We start from the raw sequence: 19,130 nt of genomic DNA on the forward strand, positions 1-19,130 counted from the left end.
GCTTCTGCAGGATGAACACCTTTGCTAAGTATCTAATTAACAAAACATTCTCTTCCACACAAATGCATATGCTGCTGATGTGTGCACAAGAGACCATGGAAATACACACACACACCAAGAGACTGTGGAAATACACACACACACACACACATGCACGCACTGCAATAAATAACACAAAAACTTTGTCTGTCTGTCTCTCTCGTACTGAAGACAACATCCGGCGAGGACATGCGTGATTTCACCAAAGTGCTGAAGAACAAATTCCGATCGAAGAAGTACTTTGCCAAACATCCTCGGCTGGGTTACCTACCAGTCCAGACAGTTCTCGAGGGCGACAACATGGAAACGTGAGTAACACTTGAGTGTCTTTATGAAACAGAACATAGCTCAAATCTGATTTGCTACAGTTGAGTACATTAAAACTCTTCATTTACAGATTGACTGAAACCGAATCCACTTTGTTTATGTTCATGTCTATCATTCATCACAATGCCTTTCATCTGTACTAAAGTCACTTAAAGGGGTGATAGAATACAAAACCGAGTTTACCAACTAAAACAAGGTAAACTCGGTTGAATACAGAGAACCTCAAAGTCCCATTGACACCTCTTTCCTATGCAAATCTCACAATTTGAAACTGCCGCTGAAAACGGGCGAATCCCAACGAAGCCAATAGTTGACGTCAACTCGATGGCTGTACCTTAATTGGCTCTGGTCTGTACCTTTGTCACGCCCCAAAATTTACATACAGACCAGCCAGATCTCACACGCAAGTTTAGCTGCGAGCTGCTCTGTGCACTTCCACGGGAATTACAAAGAAGAAAGTTTGGAAGTTTTTTAAGGATATTGAAAATGAACCATGGTCGTAAATGTAGTGTTCCAGGCTGTACAGAGAATGCTGACACTTTTCACATTTCATCGCAAGCTGCCGGTCGTGGTGCTCCAGGTAAGCGGTAGTTGGTGGTTCAGTTACCCCAGAAAAGATGACTGTGCGCTGGGTACAGAGCACCATGAGCTGGCTGTCGTGGAGCTACATCAGTAACCGGGTAACTGCGAGTGTAGCAGGCATGTTCCCTGATATTAAAATAAATTAAGTTATGTTTTCATTTATATTGCAATGTAAATAATACACTTAACCAGTAGCGGAGTGGCAATCGGGAGAGTCGGGACTTTTCCTGGTGGGCCGGTAGTGTTTCGAGGCCACAAGGGCCGGTCTGATAATAGTTATACATTGCAAGTTCTTAGCAACCCCATCCGGCAGTCTGGTGTGCGCCCGCTGCCCGGCCGCTGCCCGCTGCCCCGGCCGAACGAGGAGCTCCGGAGCTGGCTGGCTGGCTGCCAGCTGCCGGCATAACTTTCGTATATTTACAGTTTGAATTTCGTCATGCCACTTATAGAACATCTACCCCAAGGTCTTATAAAGCTACCTATGGTGTCCGATTTCAATGTAATGCATTTTTGTGAACATTAGGGGTTTCGTTTCAGAGGTCTAAGAGGAGGCTAGCTAGCTCTCATTGATAGAGCTCCATCCAGCTGCAGGCTCTATCAATGAGACTCGCGGACAAGAGGCGTTTATTTCCCCGATCGTTTGTTTAAATAACTCAACACACATATCCATTATAAGAGATTGCGGGCGTAACAAGCTTGCTGACCGCGCTCTTACTCACACACAGCAGCCATTTAGCAGGAAGAGGGGAGCTGCAGGCCCTGGAGCTCTGTCAGGGCAGCGGCGTTTGGTAGTCCATTAACCCAAAAAATGGTGACTTTGCGCGGGTATGGAGTACCGTGGGCTGCCAGCCGTGACGGAACTCCATATACCTCCCAGCAGGCCAGGGTCTGTGAAGGAAGGCAGGCCGGGCGGCGAGGCAGCAACACAGGCAGCACTGGCCGCTGAACTCCCGACACACAGTCGGACAAAATTTGCAATTAGCCATCAATTTTCGTAAAACGGCCCATATTTGACCTCTACATAGTTGATTTCTCGCCTAAAATGTTGTCAGAAGTGAATTTAATGATGAATAAGATGGTGAAAATTGTTAAAAATGTCCCGTTGTTGCTCCGTCTGCAAGTTCCGAGTTAGCAGTGGGCGTGACTTATAAGTTCGACCAATCAAGTACACCTTGACAGACTAGTCTTTGTTCTATATCTATGCTAGTCTTTCTCTATCACGCTGAATCCCCCACGTGGGGTGCGTTCTTGTGATTGGCTAAAACAAGGGAGATATCTGATTGGTTGCAGAACATTCCCTGTTTAAAAAAAGGCATTTGTGTGTCGAGCCAAGTCAGGGGAGTCTCAAAATTCACACACAAATGCAGTGAAGTTCACAGACCGCAAGCAGTTTGTAAATCAAGATATATTTGTGTGTGCATCAGAAAAACATTTCTGAATCTTGTCCTGTGCATTTCTGAATTTTGTATGCATTTGTGAATCTTCTGTGCTTTTTAAATTTTGTGTGTGTATTTGTGAATTTTGTGCGCATTTGTGTATCCTGTGTGTGTATTTATGAATCATGTGTGTGCATGTATGAATCCTGTGTGTGCATATGTGAATGTAGTGTGTGCATTTATCTTTATTGAGACTCTTTTAGCTCCATACACTTCCAACTTTGCGTGGAATACCTGCAGAATAGGGACATGTAAGTAGTTCTTTTGTAGATTATGGTGAACTAGTGTGTGTTGTAGCAATGTTTTGCCATTCACAATGAGCTAGCATGCTAGCGGTTAGTCCCCTCGTTTCGGCTAGTGACGTAAAAAGCCCTGCAGATTTTGAACAGCTCACCTGGAGACTGAAGGCAGGACACATTCAGAAACCCGTATCTCACTCAAAACAGCATGGATGCTTTTTTTCCAAGTTTGTATGTGTGTGAAAGCACCAGAGACACAAAATAACACTCCAAATCCCAGAAAAAGTGATTTTTTTTTTTCATAATATGGGCACTTTAAGGAACAGTGTGAAATACCCTATATAATCATTCTAGCACCCCTTTAATGTCACAGTAAAAGGGACGATGTCTTTAGCTTCAGTAATGTGACGTGTTTGTGAGTGAAAAGAAATATGCGGCGGTGTTTAGTTACATGAGTAATTAAAATCAAATCCTTAAAATCTAGTGAGCTCTAGGGCTGAACGATTTCTGAAAATAATCTAATTGCGATTTTTTTTCAAAAATATTGCGATTGCGATTCAATATGCAATTATTTTTTAAGCTCTTTGTCTTCTGTATTATTCAACAAAGGCAAGCAATAAATCATTATATAGTATGAACAATACAAGATTAGATAGATTAAACAAACTGTTCTTTCCTGGAGGTCAGGCCTGTATGTGATGATGAAATTAGGTGATGCATGAATTTATATGAATGACATCTTTTATTTAACTACTTCAGTCACAGTAGTATATTGAGCACTGACCAAGCCTGCTATAAACATTCATATGAAAGTCAGAAACAAATCACACAAACTAAAGTGCAGATTGCAGAAATATAAAAACAAATATGTGGCTTTACCACACTTAGTAGTATTTACATTTAATTATCATTTACTGTAATAAACATATGTAAACATATGGATTGCACTTTTTAAACACTGTCTTTGAACTTTATTAGACAGTTAAATAAGTAAAAATATAGTATATACAGTATATACAACGGTGTATTTTTTTTACAGCGCACACAGAGGAGCTGCCTCCAGCCCCTCCCTCCCGTGCCGCGTGCATGACAGCATCAGCATTGCACTCACACTCAGAGAGGCTATCGTTACGTTAGTAGTAGCATGCTGCTGCTGGTCTTGCCGTGGGATTAACTGTACTAATAAAACCGTTGACAAAACGCAGCCACGCTGCTGTGAAAGCTCCCCGAACGTCATTTATCAGAGTCTGGTTGTTACCCCTCCCCGTGGCAGTCTCCTCCACTCCATATCTTTATAACGAAGCTAGCTAACTGGAGCTAACCGCTAATCAGAGCTAATCGTTGCTAACCGAGCCTTCAGTTCTGCGTGCCTGTATCCATTAACTGCATGTATGGACTCAAGCCTGAATAAAACCCTTCATTTTATTAAAATGGCTGTAAAAGTTTTAAACTACAAATCAGAGTTGTTTGAATGACAGAAATCAGCTCAAGGTACGGCGTAGCGTTAGCGTGCTAAGTTGATGCTTTCTCTGCGGGTGCAGACTGATTTGCTCTTGCGAGTCACGTGACCAAATCACAGCCTTTGCAATTAGGAAATCGCAACTTAACATATCGCGATATTATCACAAATGCAATTAATCGTTCAGCCCTAGTGAGCTCTAGTGAGTTTTTGAAGACCACACATCCCTGACTTGCCCCTAACATATTGTTGGATGCTGTAAAGGGTGAGATATCCTGACCCTAGCCAAATACCTTGGATCCTACAACTTGATAGCGTCTTTTGACAGAACCTCTCTGCTCGGTAAAGCTCTAAAGTCTCTAAAACTCCACACTCCTAATTTGTAACTCTGGCTCTCATTTACTACTGTCAAGTCTCCAGGCCAAGATTACTCGAGGGATAACACTTGAAATATTAATTTTCAGAGACTTGACGAAGCTTCTCGAGCCACACAAATCAAAAATAGTTACCCCCATGACTTTGATGTGTAAAATAGGTGGTTCCCCTTTAATCTTAATGTCAAGTCTCTGTCATAAATATCCTCAGGTCACAAGTTATAAAAAGTCTCATGCCTGACACACACACACACACACACACACACACACACACACACACCTGTGCTACAGTATGTGGGGAGTGTTAATTTTCCACTCAGTTTATGTGTTTATTTACCTGTCGGACCAGTCATTACCAGGTGCCGGCGGTACACTGTAGATCTTCGGTCTGCAGCACCTGCCCGTCTGATTTATGTCGCTGCTCCTGCCAGCCGTAAATCCCCCTGGAGAGCTGTTTAACTTGGCCCACATTATGCAGACGCCCCAGGCGGGCTCCTGATCCTCCCCATTGAATTGTGTGTCTGAGTTGTGGCCCTTTGGAATACCAGCCCCGCTTGCCCCGTGTGCTGTCACATTTTTATTTTTTTGCTCTTCTTTGTGTTTTCTCCCCAATTAATCTATCTATAGTCTCATTTTCTCTGCCTGTCAGACATTTCCTGCTTATGCTCTCTTACTTTTGAACAGTGTAGTTTTGCATTTCGTAAGCACCAAAAACAATGCTTCACCTGTTCATTTGCGATAGATTTTCCCCGACATTCAGTTGCACACAGTCACTGCTAAGATGGATTACACCCCCTCTTTCATCCCTCCCATCCTTGCCCGTCCTCCCCTCACCTCACACCTCGATCCACTCTCACTTCCCTTCCTCTCTGAAAAATGACTCCTGCTGAGATGCGTGCTTGATAAATGCCCCTAAAAGGTTGAGGGATTGTGGCGAAACGCGGGAATCTTTTCAAAATATGCAGAAAGGAAATAGATACTTAAAGAAATTTAGGACCGTTTCATCATGCTATGGTCATCATTTCCCCGCCTCTCTCTTACTGCATTAGAACTCTCCTGTGAGCTGTGGACTATCCACATGTTGCCACAGGCTTGACTACTCTAAAAACAGCTTCATGTGCAGAAATAAGCCTGAATGTTTTTTTCGCTTTTGCATGGTTTATAAGATGTGCCTCAAACATACAATCAGTGTTAAGACATGCTGGGCGTTCCACATTCATTTTAAACCTATATTATCACACTTGCCATCTCCGTGTCACTAAAATGAATACTGTGACCTAAATTGAAATAGATTTTTCTGTAATTGGAACATGGTTCCTGCTAAATAAGCAGAATTTTACAGATTAGGTAAACATAACATTTGCTGCCATGTTTGTTGTAATGAAAATTAGATTTTCCCCAATTTCAACTTCAAAATATTGCATGTGTAACATGTTTTATTTGTGTTCAATACAAATCGACTAAATCAGTAAATTGAAAAAAGACTACTAACATCCTGAATATGAATTTATTAAGTTGTTCTTGCTGTGTACAATTCTGAACAATATTATGAGATTTAATTTTTTTTAAATATACCCCCCAAAACCATATCAATGCGTTGTCAGGCTCCATTGGTCATCTTAAAAAAGTGAACTAAGAAGTTGTAATTTGTTAAGTACTGTAGTAACGGAAGAGAAAATTAGATAGTCTGCTGTATAATTGGCCTCACTTGCTGTCTTTCTCTTTTCCCCTTTTGTATCACCATTTGTCTTTTTTAATTCAACCCACTCTGTTTCTTTCCACCTTGAGAGAGCAACCCCCCCCCCCCCCCCCCGTGGCCGGGTAAGCTCAGTTGGTAGAGCAGGCGCACATATATAGAGGTTTGATCCTCGACGCAGCGGCCGCGGGTTCGACTCCGACCTGCGGCCCTTTGCTGTATGCCATTAGCCCCCTCTCTCTCCCCTTTCATGTCTTCAGCTGTCCTGTGGAAATAAAGGCCTAAAAACGCCCCTAAATATAATCTTAAAAAAAAAAAAAAAAAAAAAAAGAGAGAGAGAGAGCAACCCCCACCTACTCTCTCACCTCCCACTTGTATCTTTGCTTCATTTTACGGCAGATAGGATTTCTATTCGTTAGAGCTATATTTGTTAATGTGAAAGAATCATTCTAATGGTTTCCCCACCCAGTGCTGGTTTATGCTTTTTACCCTACATAACCAAGTAGAGTAGACAAGTCTGCATTAGGCCCTGCAGAGCGGTTAATGTGTTTGAACGTGGATTTGAAAATGATTGGCTACATTTTTTTTCAGAATTGAGTTTCAAAAAAATGATTTTGTTCTGTCACAAAAAATCAAACAAATCCTTTGTGGCAATGTGTGCATTAGCAGGCAAAACTCAATAACAAATACATTTATGAATGAAAAAAGTGAAACAGTTTTGAGTTGTCAGCAAAGTAGTTTCATTTATTACATGTAGGAAAGTACAAGTTTTAAGTTTTAATTTTTTCAGTTTACTATATGTAGCTCAAGTAAACATATACAGTACACACACACACACACCACACACGCAAGCACGCATGCAAGCATGCACGTACGCACACACACGCACACACATGCACAGACAAAAGCTGTTTCTCTTTCCAGCTCTTTAGCTGTTTTCCTGACAGGCAGGTAGAGGTGTCAACATGCGCAGATGGTTTTTGTCCCTGATAGAGAAAATGGAGGAGAGGGAGAGCAGAGGGAAGCAGTGCTTACTGTGACAGAGTGACTATGACAGCATGATAGACTAAATAGATTTTTAGAAAGCTTTCAGGGCAAAAAAAAACAACCAACAACTCTGAACATAAACTGCACAATTTTGACAAATAGATAAAGAAATGAGAAAAGACATCAGCTCTTTTTGCAGTTTTTTTCTTAGTCAGCGGTTTCAAGTTTTCTTAAATAGCCAATGAGAACAGCAGCGCTCCAAGTAAGTTTGGTAGCTGTATAGCTTCATGCCCTTCTACATGGCTTTTACAGCTTTTGACTGGGTGTTTTTTGCTTAACCATGGTCCATTTGTTTACCCCTGGCTCAATGTTCACCCTACTGGCAAGACATTGACTTTCATTTTTTAAAGACTTTGTTAAAATGTTAAGAAAATCTTTATTCTGTTTGTATATTTGGAATTGTCTGTGTAATTGAGTTTGACTCATTCAGGTCAGTGCCAAATCAATAGGTGAAGATGCAAAAATATAATAAATATTTTTTTTCATTTTCAACTAATCTCAGATTTAATAGAATAGGCCATATTCTTACTAAAAAGCATTTTGCATTTTGACCGCGGTTTAGCCTGTTCAGACTTTTAGCACAAAACCAGTGGAAGTGAATTTTGAACAGGGCTCTGCTCCCTGTTGTTGTACTTCAACAAGCACAACAAGCCTTTCATAAAAACACACCCTTTACAGCAGCCACATTTGTCAGGCCTAAAATACTTCCAAGGTCTCTGCTGTCATGATTTCTCCCCTCCCTCTCTTTACTTTAGTCACCTTTCCTTCACTCATTTTTTTCCTCATGCTTCATTTCCAATTTCCTCTTCCTCTCTCCCTCCCTCTCTTTTACAGTAACTTGTGTTTCTGTCTTTGCTATAAACTACGTCTCGTCAAGTGTATCCAGGGTTAAAGGTTAAAGTCATTTTATGCGGGTCTGACAAATTTAGGTAAAAACAAAACCATGTACACTCTACAAAGCTATCAATTTTTTTGGCAAAGATGAAAACTGACATCCCTCTCCTGAAAAACAAAATGAGCAGACTGACTGTTCCTTCAGGCAAAGATGTGGGCGGGGGTGCATAAAACTGCCGCACCACCGTCTCTGAATAGTTAGCTCAGTCTGCCCTGCCGACCCCGATCTCTTTTTCTCTTATGGTTTCTCTCTTTATTTTCTCTTTTCCGTCTGAATCCCCGGCTGCATTTTCAATTCTCCTCGCAGCTACAGAAGTGTGACTACACTGGCTGCCCCGCTGGGAGGAACATAACCACCAAGCCGCACGTCTCCCTCTAAATTTCCCTGCTTTAATGTGGAAACAAAAGCACGAGGCGAAAAAAATGTCAACCTCAACTGTTATCTCACCAATTTTTAGCCAGCTTCCTCAGTGAAAACAACACTTTTCTTTGTATTTTTTTGAGATAAGACTTAGAGGATGTCCCATTTGCTTACAAATAGCAATTTATGCTCTGCGTTACTAAGTATAGCTGCAATTATCACAGACTAGAAACTGGAAACTTCATTAGCTTGGTTCTTATGCACCAAACACATCTTTTCATAACATACAGCAATGTACTTAATAGCAGATTAACTAGAAAAGAGGTTCTAATGTTTTTGCTGGCATGCTATTTCAGTAAATCCTGATGGAAATAAATGAGAAAAAGGAATGAATTTGGGCCATATCATTCTGTATGCAGGAGGAGTTGGGAAAAATAAAAACACTTTTTTTTTATTTGACCTCATTTTTACAGGCAAGTCATTAATAACAGGTTCTTATTTACAATGGCAGCCTGACAATTTGCATAGCCACTTAGGGAAAAGGAAGGAGGGCTTGGAAATAAATACATTAGAAATACATACAGTTTAAAAATCACATAAACTACAATTTGAAATACTAAACAGTAAACACTTATAACAACATAAGTGCACAGGTACATGGGTGACAGCAGCAGCAAGTCAACTGACATAATCAAATCTTTTCTGTAACCTGCATATACTATTACAGTGTGCTGAAAGATCCACTTGCCCATATTGACCCCTTCAAAACTGACTGTCAAACTAGACATTTTCTATGTCACAAATTTTGATGCAGGTTTTAGAGAATGTCACGGGGGATAATCATAACCACATGTGGTGTATGTGTACTGGTGATTGTATGCGAGCCCGGCCACTCAGCTGTTGGACAGACATTTCCTTCCATGTCTTCCTCCAACTGCTGTGTTTTTGATCCTGAAATGTTTTGTGGTACCTTACCTCCCCCCCCCCTTCCTTCCCTCCAATTCTCTTACAGTCCTGTCACCCTCATCAGCATGTGTCCGGAGCAGTATGAGTGAGTATCTACGGCACCAGCAACAACACATCGGCTGCAGACTGGAATGCCTTTTAACGACACCTCCTTTACTCCCTTCTCTCCTCACTCACCTCCCCCTAAGTCCTCACTTCAACTAAGCCATGACTGCACTGCATGTAGCCTTCCTACCTGCCTGCCCGATCCACTGGCTGAACACGCAACTGAAAAAAACTCACCCACTGTCTCCTTACCGTCACCTTCTCCTCTTCTCTAAAGCATCCAACTTGCATTCAGTTGCTCATCCCAGCAGTGGCTGTCAAAAACCACCCACCCTCCCCGTAGATCATCCTGCTCCCCTATTTCTCTCTCTCTAGGATCATCAGATTTGTTTTCTAGGTGATGTTGTGAAGGGCCATTAGTGTGTGTGTGTGTGTGTGTGTGTGTGTGTGTGTGTGTGTGGGTGGGTGTTTGTGGGTGTGAGAGTGTGTGAGGGAGCATGTGCATGTGCCTGTGATGTGTTAATGAGGTTGTGTGAGCATGCAGAATCTCATTCATCTCCATTACCCCATTCATTTCCAGGCTGCCCCAGTCACCTCAGCTCTCTCATGATGACACCCACTCCAGGATAGAGCAGTATGCCAGCAGGTACGCATCGCATTCCCCAATCCTCATCATCTCATCATCTCAGATGCCACAACGCACACACATAAAGACTTGCTAACTGCATTTAAATGTTACACATTTAAAAAGCTTCATTATAGAATGAAAAATCCACTTTTAAAGGACCTTACTAGTTTTAGCTCATTTACCAAAAATCACATACTTTTTCAAAATCAAATGAAAACCAAAAACCTCATTTCTTCAGGAAACATTTAAAGAATTGTTGAACTGTTATACTTATACTGTAATACATGTTGACTGTACAGTAAAGCTTCCAGACAATCATACAAATCCAATTATGTTGGATGTCTTTATTAGTTGCCCTTGTGCTTCTTGAAGAGGAGTTGTGCTATATATTCTCATAACAGTATGAAACAAGTATCAAATTGACACTTTTAGGTCAGAATCACAAACAAAGCACATTCTGCCTGTATCTGTCAAAGAACCCTGTTACTTATTTTGGGCTTTATTGAGCTGGGGCACAGAAAGATGGATATTAAATGAGAGAAAAAACAAGCATTTTGGCTTCATTGAAGTGTCATTTTGAAACCCATTTCAACATGCAGTTATATACAAATGAGAGAAGCAAAAATGTTATTCTCCAGTTTCCCATCAGAATAATCAGTAATATCTGAATTTCTCTCATGGCCAGGAATCTGTACAATGCTCCACAAATGTTCAGTGTAACTTTAAATATGGGGTCATTACTGTCTGCTGAACTTTAAAAAATATTCATACTGGAAAACACTGCATCTCTAGATATTTTGTAAACCTTGAGTGCAGTGGAAATATGCTGTGGCATAAGAAGTTCGGTTAGGTTTCAGTAGACTATTTGCATTTCTTTAATTGTTAAGTGTCAGGGAAGCTACAAACAATCATGAAATACACTTTTGAACATTGTGTATCTGCTTTTTATTTCGTGGTGATCACATACATTAAATGTCAGAGGACTGAGCCATGCAGCCACCCACGCCCGATAGCTGTTTTCAGCCACCCACTTCAGATGATCCTGCTGTGTGCATCAACACATCCATGTACACAGTGTGTGATCTGCAGTTAATCATCACCCACATCGCCAAACTAATGTCCTGCTGCAGTGAGATTGAAAACCTGTCGTGTTTGATTTTAAGACAAGTTTGACTATTAAGTTCCCAAAGTTTCACAAATCCCATCTTGCCCCTTGAATGAATCTCTAATCAGTCCAAAGCTTATCTCCTCTAAAGCGGACAAGGGTTATTCGTGTCAAAACAGAACCCAGCGTCCTTCCACAGAAAGCTTTAATCATGAAGGCTCTTCTGACGCAGTGCTGCTCTGTCTGGCCTGTAACCTTTCATTGGTCACACACCATTAACCTCCGCTCAGCGTTTCTGCTTGCATTGTTTTATCAGCAATGACACAGACATGAGCCTTGTGAATTACAATTTTTACTGAAATATAGACACTGACATAGTAGATTATAGCGTAACTTATAAATTTGCATGGAAAAATGCACACACTGATGAGGTTTCACTAGTGGAATAATAACTTTAAATTTCTCCCTCCATGCATATTCTGTCATAGTCCAATTTCATCCTAAAGTTTAGTGTGTGGATTGTGTTTTACTCTGCTGGACAACCCTGCTGCTACACTGTCAGAGTTCAGTAAATACAGGCTTTGATCTGAGGAACCGGCCTCATTAGCATGGCTGCTTTGTCTGAATATATGACCAGAAAAAGACACCTGCACATACTCGCACACTCACACATCTCTGCTGTACATCTCCAAAAAATATAATTGTGAACACATATACTAGACCACAAAGTTGTCATTTACCTGCTTTGAGACTACTATCTTTGATTTTTTTATTGGTGTGCTACTGTGGCGTTGAGATCCGCATTTGTTGCCATCGCTGTTCTGCAATTTGATGAGATGAACACAAGGTTTATATGCTTCAGTTGTAATTAGTAATTTAAGTTGCAGCCACTGATGAGGGTTTCTTTCTCAGGTTGGCCCAGATGGAGCGCTCCAACGGCTCTCTGCCCACAGACAGCAGCTCAGCTACAGGAAGCATGTAAGTCACCACTGGTCATTTCCAACATTTCTATACATAACATGATCGCACATTTCCAACCAACTTTGTTTCACAGATCTTGGTCAAAAAGTAAAGTAAAATATTTGATATTTTATTTCGTTATAACTCTGAGACATCTTCCTGCGCACTGTTTACCTGTCAAGGTAGCCCCAAAAAAACTTGCCTTTCCTGCTTTCAGTGTATCAAAACCAGCTAAGGAAATGACAAGGTGGCTTCCCACATTGCTGAAAAGAGATGAAGAAAGAGTGTGAGAATTCCAAATGGTGTTGAGAGAGCAAAAGAAGTGTGGAGTGAGGGGGGAAAAAGATAATGGGATGTAGTTGAATTCAGCAGGAAGGACAGGACTTTAGTAGAAATGTAATGGATTTGAGTGCCAACAATGAGAAGTGAGTGTGATTGGTTTCAGCATCTCTGATAACGACCAGTTATCTTTGATCAGCGGAGATGAGGACATGGCAAACTTGAAAAAGAAGAAATTACAAAAAAAGGGGAAAAGCTGATGAGCACGAGCTCTGAAGTCTTCGGCAGGCTATTTGAGTTGAAGGGCGTATTTGTCCCTTTTCCAACTGAGATCCTAATCGGGGGAACGAGTGCTTGAGGTTCAAATGCCCTCTGGACTCATGGACACACTAACATGTGTGTTCAAACAGAAACACACACACAGGCAAACACTTTTCACTGTGTTCCTGTCTTTGGAGGGAATAACTTTCCATTCGATAGCCTGTTTTGATAAGACCACACATAATTCCCAGATCCTAGATCATCATCATAGATTTGGAAATTAACCATGTGTGAAATGAATTTGTGCTTGAGAATGTTGAGAATTGTTTTTTGTTTTTTCCATCTCAACAACAACTTCAAGTAGCACAAAGCCAAAAATCAACTTTTTTTTTTTTTACACAAATGTGTTTTCAAAAGTGTTAAAAAGTGTGCACCTGGAGCAAATAAATTCCCTGTATAGCGCACAAAGGAAAGCGAAAACAAGTTTTGAGAATTTTAAAAAGAAAATTCTTAAAAAAGAAGTATTACATCACAACAGTGACAAGGCACATGGGAGGATGGTGAAAACCTTTGAGAATCTTGAGTGAAGATGAAGAGAAGCATCAAGCTTCATTCTGTAGGAGGTTGCATCCCCTGCTGATGTGCCTGCATCATGTGGACCACTGCTCCCACACTTCACCTACATCCAACCTCGCTGTGTACAATAGCAGTTTTAGAAACAGGAGGTGTTCGATTGAAGACTCCCAAAAGCTCTCTCTGCTTTTCTGCTGATCAGTAGAAGGACAGAGAATAGAAAGACAAAATGTGTTGGTGAGCAGGAGAAGGTGGATTTATTTTCCTCTCCGAGCTTTCATAATGCGAGACAAACACATTATTCCCACTCCTCCTTGCTCTGTTGTGCTTTGTTCTCGGGCTTATTTAAGAGAAGAAGCCATTATCTTTGCCAGCTCTGAAACAACACTGACACACATACACAAAAGTGTATAGAGCGCTAATGAGGTGAGGGAGATGATGGATTGATGAAGGCTAATGGGTTTAACAGCAGAGAGAAAAAAACACCCACCAGAGCACATTTAGAACAAAATCATAGTTCTTGTGCTTTCACTCACTTTCACACCCGTGTCATTTCTGCAAGATTTCCATTCGGTTTTGCTGCAAAACAACAGCCACAATGTAGCTGGGAAGATAAAAAGTGCATAATCCTCCAAGAAAAAGAAAAAATGAAATGCCAATCGCAAACAAAACCACAACTAGTGTGTTTTTTCAGCACACATCTTTGACAAGAATGGCTTCATGCTTATCAGCATGGAGCACACCATAGCGCCTGTGTGTAACTTCATACTTCACATTGAAGTAAAAAAAAATCATCTTTTTTTGACCTAATGTGCATTTTTTTGTAATGCAAAGCTACATTACGTTATTTGTATATAAAATGAATAACCAAGCTCTAAATAAGGAACATTTAAGTCTGAGACATGATATATATATACACTTTATTTGTTGCAACATATTGACCAGTGCCACTAATTAGGAAGAGCAATGAACTATATCCAATTTGTCTGCTGTTGTAGGCTATTTTTGGTGGTTGTGTGCACAATAATTAACTTATTTGAATGGATTTCCAACATATCGGCTCTTAATTTCGAGTTAGTTTATTATTTATTTAGTTTATTAGTTGTGAATTAAGTATGGGCTGTTTTTAAAAGGCCAGAATCAGCCTGTAGTTTATTTTGTATACACCAATGTGTCCATCAAGCCCTACTTTTAAGGAAAAAAGTAACTTGTAAAAAAAATAAAGCAGTATTGTGCATTAGTAGATACCACTAAAGTAAAACAGTCCACTCAGCTATATCTCTTCACAAAAGAGGAGGCTGTGCATTGTGTTGTTAGACTCCTCAGCTACGAGTCCTTCTTCCTTTTTAATGCCTTTGGTTTGCAGTGGTTGACTGTCTTTCCTCTCTTTTTATAAGATTTATTATTTTCCGCCTACAGCTGATTTCCCCCAAGCCTCTTGTCTATCACACCACTCCATCTGGTCGTCTGTGTGGAGGACACACACACACACACACACACACACACACACACACACACACACACACACACACACACACACACGATCCCCACGCTTGATACAGTAAGAGAAGCTGCCTTCTTGGCAGTGTTGGTGCTTATGAAAACACGCATAGTGTAACCATGGATGACTGCATTTGCCAATTACATGCATGTTTGGCTTTTGGCTGGTATATTCTGATCGCTCAAAGCCTGCAAACACTGATTTGGACTCACTGCCAGCTGTGCAGTGATATCAATAATTAGTAAACATATAGTACATTAATTTATTCTTGCTGCACTTTTTTTAGCTCAGCTTTTTTGTTTGGTTATCTCTTGCTTGCCAGTCTTTCCCCCAGTGCTGTCCCTTTTTCATGTCTTTTGATATTTTGCCCTTTATTCCTGTCCCTCTCCCTTTCTCCACCCCTTTTCTTTTTAAACTTCCTTTCATCTTTTTTAGTTGTAGTCTAATCATGTTTTACCTTTGGGCCCAGGCAACCTTCAGATTGAACACTAAGCACAGAGGTAAACACTGAAAGATTTTTTAAGCCCTTCATCATTAACAATACACCCGGACTTTACTGTGATCACTCCCCAAATGTGGAGGTCCTACAGAAAGCGAGGTTTTAACATCCCATCAGAGGGGAGAATGAAAGACTTGTAGACCTGTTTCCATCTATCTTTATCTCTCTCCTTTTCTCTCTGAGCTCAGTGTAGGCAGCTGCAATTCAGCTTGAGAGGAGCTGCCTGCTTTGTGATATGTTAGCTAGGCATCAGGCCCAGAGACTATTGTTGTTGAGTAAAGACTGTAAAAGGCCCCTCAGCCACGTCCCTGCTCACCCTCACCAAGCACCACAAGCATAGTCACAGTGCGTAGTAGCTAATAGCTTTGGCATTCATCACATTTAATTCTTCTCCCACACTGATGCTCTCTTCCTCTACTGTCTCTTTCTTCTCTGTGTTCCGTCCTCTTCAACCAGCACCACACTGCCCGAGCCTCCAGTCCTTTCACTGCACTTCCTCTTTCTCTCAATATTCCCAAGCATGTGGTTTGTGAGCCAGCTCTGCCTCCTGTAGTGCCCATTTCCACACGTAATGAACCCCTTTCTGCTATCCTCTGGGCTCCCCCTGCCAGCCATAATGTCCTGCTGCAGCTTCCTGTTGCCAGGGACCTGACTAATTGGTCACTCAGTTTGTGCCAGACCCTATCCCCTAACCCCAGCAGACAACAATGCCACCAATTTTCAAGTTTCTCTACAGGAACTAAGCTTTTTTTCATCATCCCTTTCTCCCTTGTTACAGCAGACCCATATTTCAAATAGAAACCTGTGTGTGTGTGTGTGTGTGTGTGTGTGTGTGTGTGTGTGGGTTTATTGCTGCATGTTGCAGTAGCAGTGTGGAATTTGACTTCCTGTCTCTGCCAGCTTTCTCTGTGTTATTTATCAGTAACTCAACAGTTTCACCAAGTCACCATGTTAGAGTGAAATTGATGAATAACTATGTATATGTGTGTATGCATATGGAGAAAGCTCTATAAGAGTTTTCAGAAAGACTAAAAGTTAATTTGTGGAAAATAAATAGTAATGACTGCATAAAGAACTTTACGAAAGAACTGCATGAAAGAAAAAGGCAAGGAAGAGCTACTGGTTACATGAGATAAAAAAACAACAGTGGAATAAACATTTCCTTAATTCAGAGAGGTTGAGTTCCTTGTTTATAAAGTTTTAAAAGTCTCTTTTATCATTTGTGCCTTTCATTTTTAACAAAATATATGAAAAGGTTGAACTTGACACAAATCTTGTTCTTTAAGAAAAGAACTTTCTAAACTTGTGCTTTAAATCACACAAGGAGCTCGGGCTGGTTAATGATAAAAAACCTTTTTTTCTCCTCAGTGCACACAGAAGGCGACTGGCTTGGCATATTGTTCCTTTTATGTGAAAAGAGGTGAAAGCCTCATTCTGTGTACCTTTCATTAGCTTTCCGCTCGCCCCAGTCCTTGGTCATGAAACAGCATACTTATTTCATCTCTGAGAAAGAAAAAGCGTCCTATTCGTAGCCTCTGGTATTATACACGTGGTGATAATGGTATTCTGAACCATTTCTGAATACTCATTGATTGTCTCCTCTGGTGAAATTCAAGGGTGTCTTATGTAAAACCTGAGACGTTTCAGTGTGCCAGTTAGCTCTCCAGAGCGTATTTGATTAACTTACTCATTATAGCCAGGGATTATGTACTCAGTTATGGTCTGGCCCTGATAAGAGTGTGTGAAACAAGTTTATAGCTAGTCACCACTTATTTGAAAAGGTGCCAAGAGTTCCTGCCTGGATGTCACTGATTGAGGTGTGGCTTAAAGTACAGCACAGTTTTCAGCTGATAGAGGTCAATGCAGTGTTCTGTCCCTTGAAGCTCATTGGTCATTGCTATTGGGGATGTAAAGGAAGTTGCACCTACTTAAACTAGATTACCTGCCTTGTCTAATTGTATTACAATCTGGATCTTATTTCTGTAGTTTAGGCCACCATTCCTATTGGTAATAGTACTGTTGTGCTCCAAGTTAATTACTATGATCTGGGAATGCAGCGACATTGCTAAAAAGAAGTCTACGAGTGGGCAAGAAACAAGCAGTCACAGGATCAGACAGGTTTTAAACAAGTAAATGTATTACCCAAACAGTTTGCTGTCAGTGTCCTCCACACTTACGGCATTGCAGTTCAATCCAACCCACTGTAGTTAACAAAGTTGTGCATGCACACAGTTTTCTGTGCAATGATGGATTAGTAATGACATTTCTGGTCTGGTCACTTTTGCTTTTACTTTCACATTTGTCGTTTTGATAATCTGGCCAAATTATTAGTTTGTTTATTGTCTGCACGCCTGTGTTTGTTTCACTGTTGGATTCTGTTGTAGCCATATCCCCAAATCTCAATGATTACTGTAGTAAGTAACATGTTGTCGTAACTGATAAAAACAATGGCCAAAAGAAATAAGACCCACGTTGTAATAAAACGAAAATGTATTTTAAATCTATAGTATATATTGTTATAATTGTTATATACTGTATATATTGTGCTCTTATAGTCCAGATATATTCTTTTTAATGTTACATAACCACAGGATGTTAACGTCACAGAATGACAACCTCGGCACTGCTGGATATTTGGACATGCTGAATCCATAAATAAAAATGGCAAAATAGAGTCAGCAGTGGAAACTGTAGAAAGCCACACGTGGCCTCAACACGCCACTAAACTTTCTCAGCTCAACTTTATTTTGAGCTGTCAAACTGGCTCTGGAAATTAAAATTTTTGTGCTTGTGTGGTTGTCAGGTGTTTAGTCTTCAAGGCTCAGGTTGTGTTTCAGAATGAAGGTGACAGCTGGGCTTTGGCAAGACCTGCCACCCTCTTTCAGATCACTGAGATAGCACACAAAGAGACTGACACGTACACACACATACAGATACACAACAGCAGACCCCAGCAGCCATTTCTCCTTCTTTCCTCCCTCTTTCCATCTGTCTGCCAGGCTCCTTCTCTTCTCTGCTCCCTCCATCTCCTCCCAGCCCTCCTTTATTCCAGCTATCAGATAATAGAGATTGACACATCTGTTTTCCACCAGGGATGGTGGAACTAACAGCGTAGCAGACCTACAATAGCTGAAGCTCTTATATATCATGGCAGCTACCACAATCTTTGTTTAGATTAGGGTTCTTTGGAAGCTGTTGTTTCTATTTGTGCAGTAAAATGTTTTTTTTCCTTTACTAGTGCATTTTTTATCACCTGATGCTGTTTGATGTCCTCTGACCTTTATTCTTGAAAGAAGACAATTAAATGGTGATTGGTTCAGTAACTTTACAGCCATTCAAAATAGACCTAAGACAGGAATCTGAATTTTTTGAATTTATTTTACCATAATAAATATTATTATGCCACAGAAATGTATAATTTCCCTGAAAACAGCATATTAAATTGTCGCAGACAACTAGACAGGTAATGCTAAAGCAGGAGAGATAAATCAAGTGAAAGCTAGCAGGGACATATGCATGGCTGAAACTAAATTAAAAGTTAATTTACTCACTGATTTTTTTTTTCCCAGCTGTAACCTGCATTTGAAAAATAGTAATTCATTTTTCTCAAGTTCACTGCTTCTATAGTTCCTGCACTCTGCTTTGGTAGAGCAGTATTATGCTATATGGTAATTTCTAAGCATCCATTCCAAGTTATTTCCAAACATAATGATTTGCTATAAGTCATTTACCATAATTCTTTTAAACTGCAAAACAGTTTTTCAGTTGTACATCGTTCATGTGCTGAAAAAAGTCCTCCCTCCCCAACTGAACAGAAGGTGAATTGAGCTGACTAACGGGGACAAGATGTCTGGGCTCC

The 19,130-nt window shown here is 40.6% G+C and overlaps 1 protein-coding gene and 1 long non-coding RNA gene across 9 annotated transcripts in view; both read left to right on the forward strand.

Annotated features, from left to right (window-relative positions):
• The window catches only part of utrn (utrophin), a 190,884-nt gene that overhangs the window by 157,546 nt on the left and 14,208 nt on the right, over positions 1-19,130 (forward strand). For 6 of the 8 annotated variants that reach the window (XM_031322136.2, XM_031322135.2, XM_031322140.2 and 3 more), the window contains 4 exons: positions 211-347; positions 9,467-9,505; positions 10,046-10,111; positions 12,111-12,176. In XM_031322136.2, coding sequence (XP_031177996.1) covers positions 211-347; positions 9,467-9,505; positions 10,046-10,111; positions 12,111-12,176 — 308 coding nt within the window. The remainder of the gene's footprint in view (positions 1-210; positions 348-9,466; positions 9,506-10,045; positions 10,112-12,110; positions 12,177-19,130) is intronic. The other 2 variants (XM_031322138.2, XM_035995670.1) reach the window with 2 other exon arrangements.
• On the forward strand, positions 6,500-8,880 carry LOC116066247. Its single transcript, XR_004108922.2, has 2 exons — positions 6,500-6,659; positions 6,928-8,880. It is a non-coding gene; the product is annotated as an uncharacterized LOC116066247 (long non-coding RNA).

Source organism: Sander lucioperca, chromosome 19 (assembly GCF_008315115.2).
Source record: "Sander lucioperca isolate FBNREF2018 chromosome 19, SLUC_FBN_1.2, whole genome shotgun sequence".
NCBI lineage: Eukaryota > Metazoa > Chordata > Actinopteri > Perciformes > Percidae > Sander > Sander lucioperca.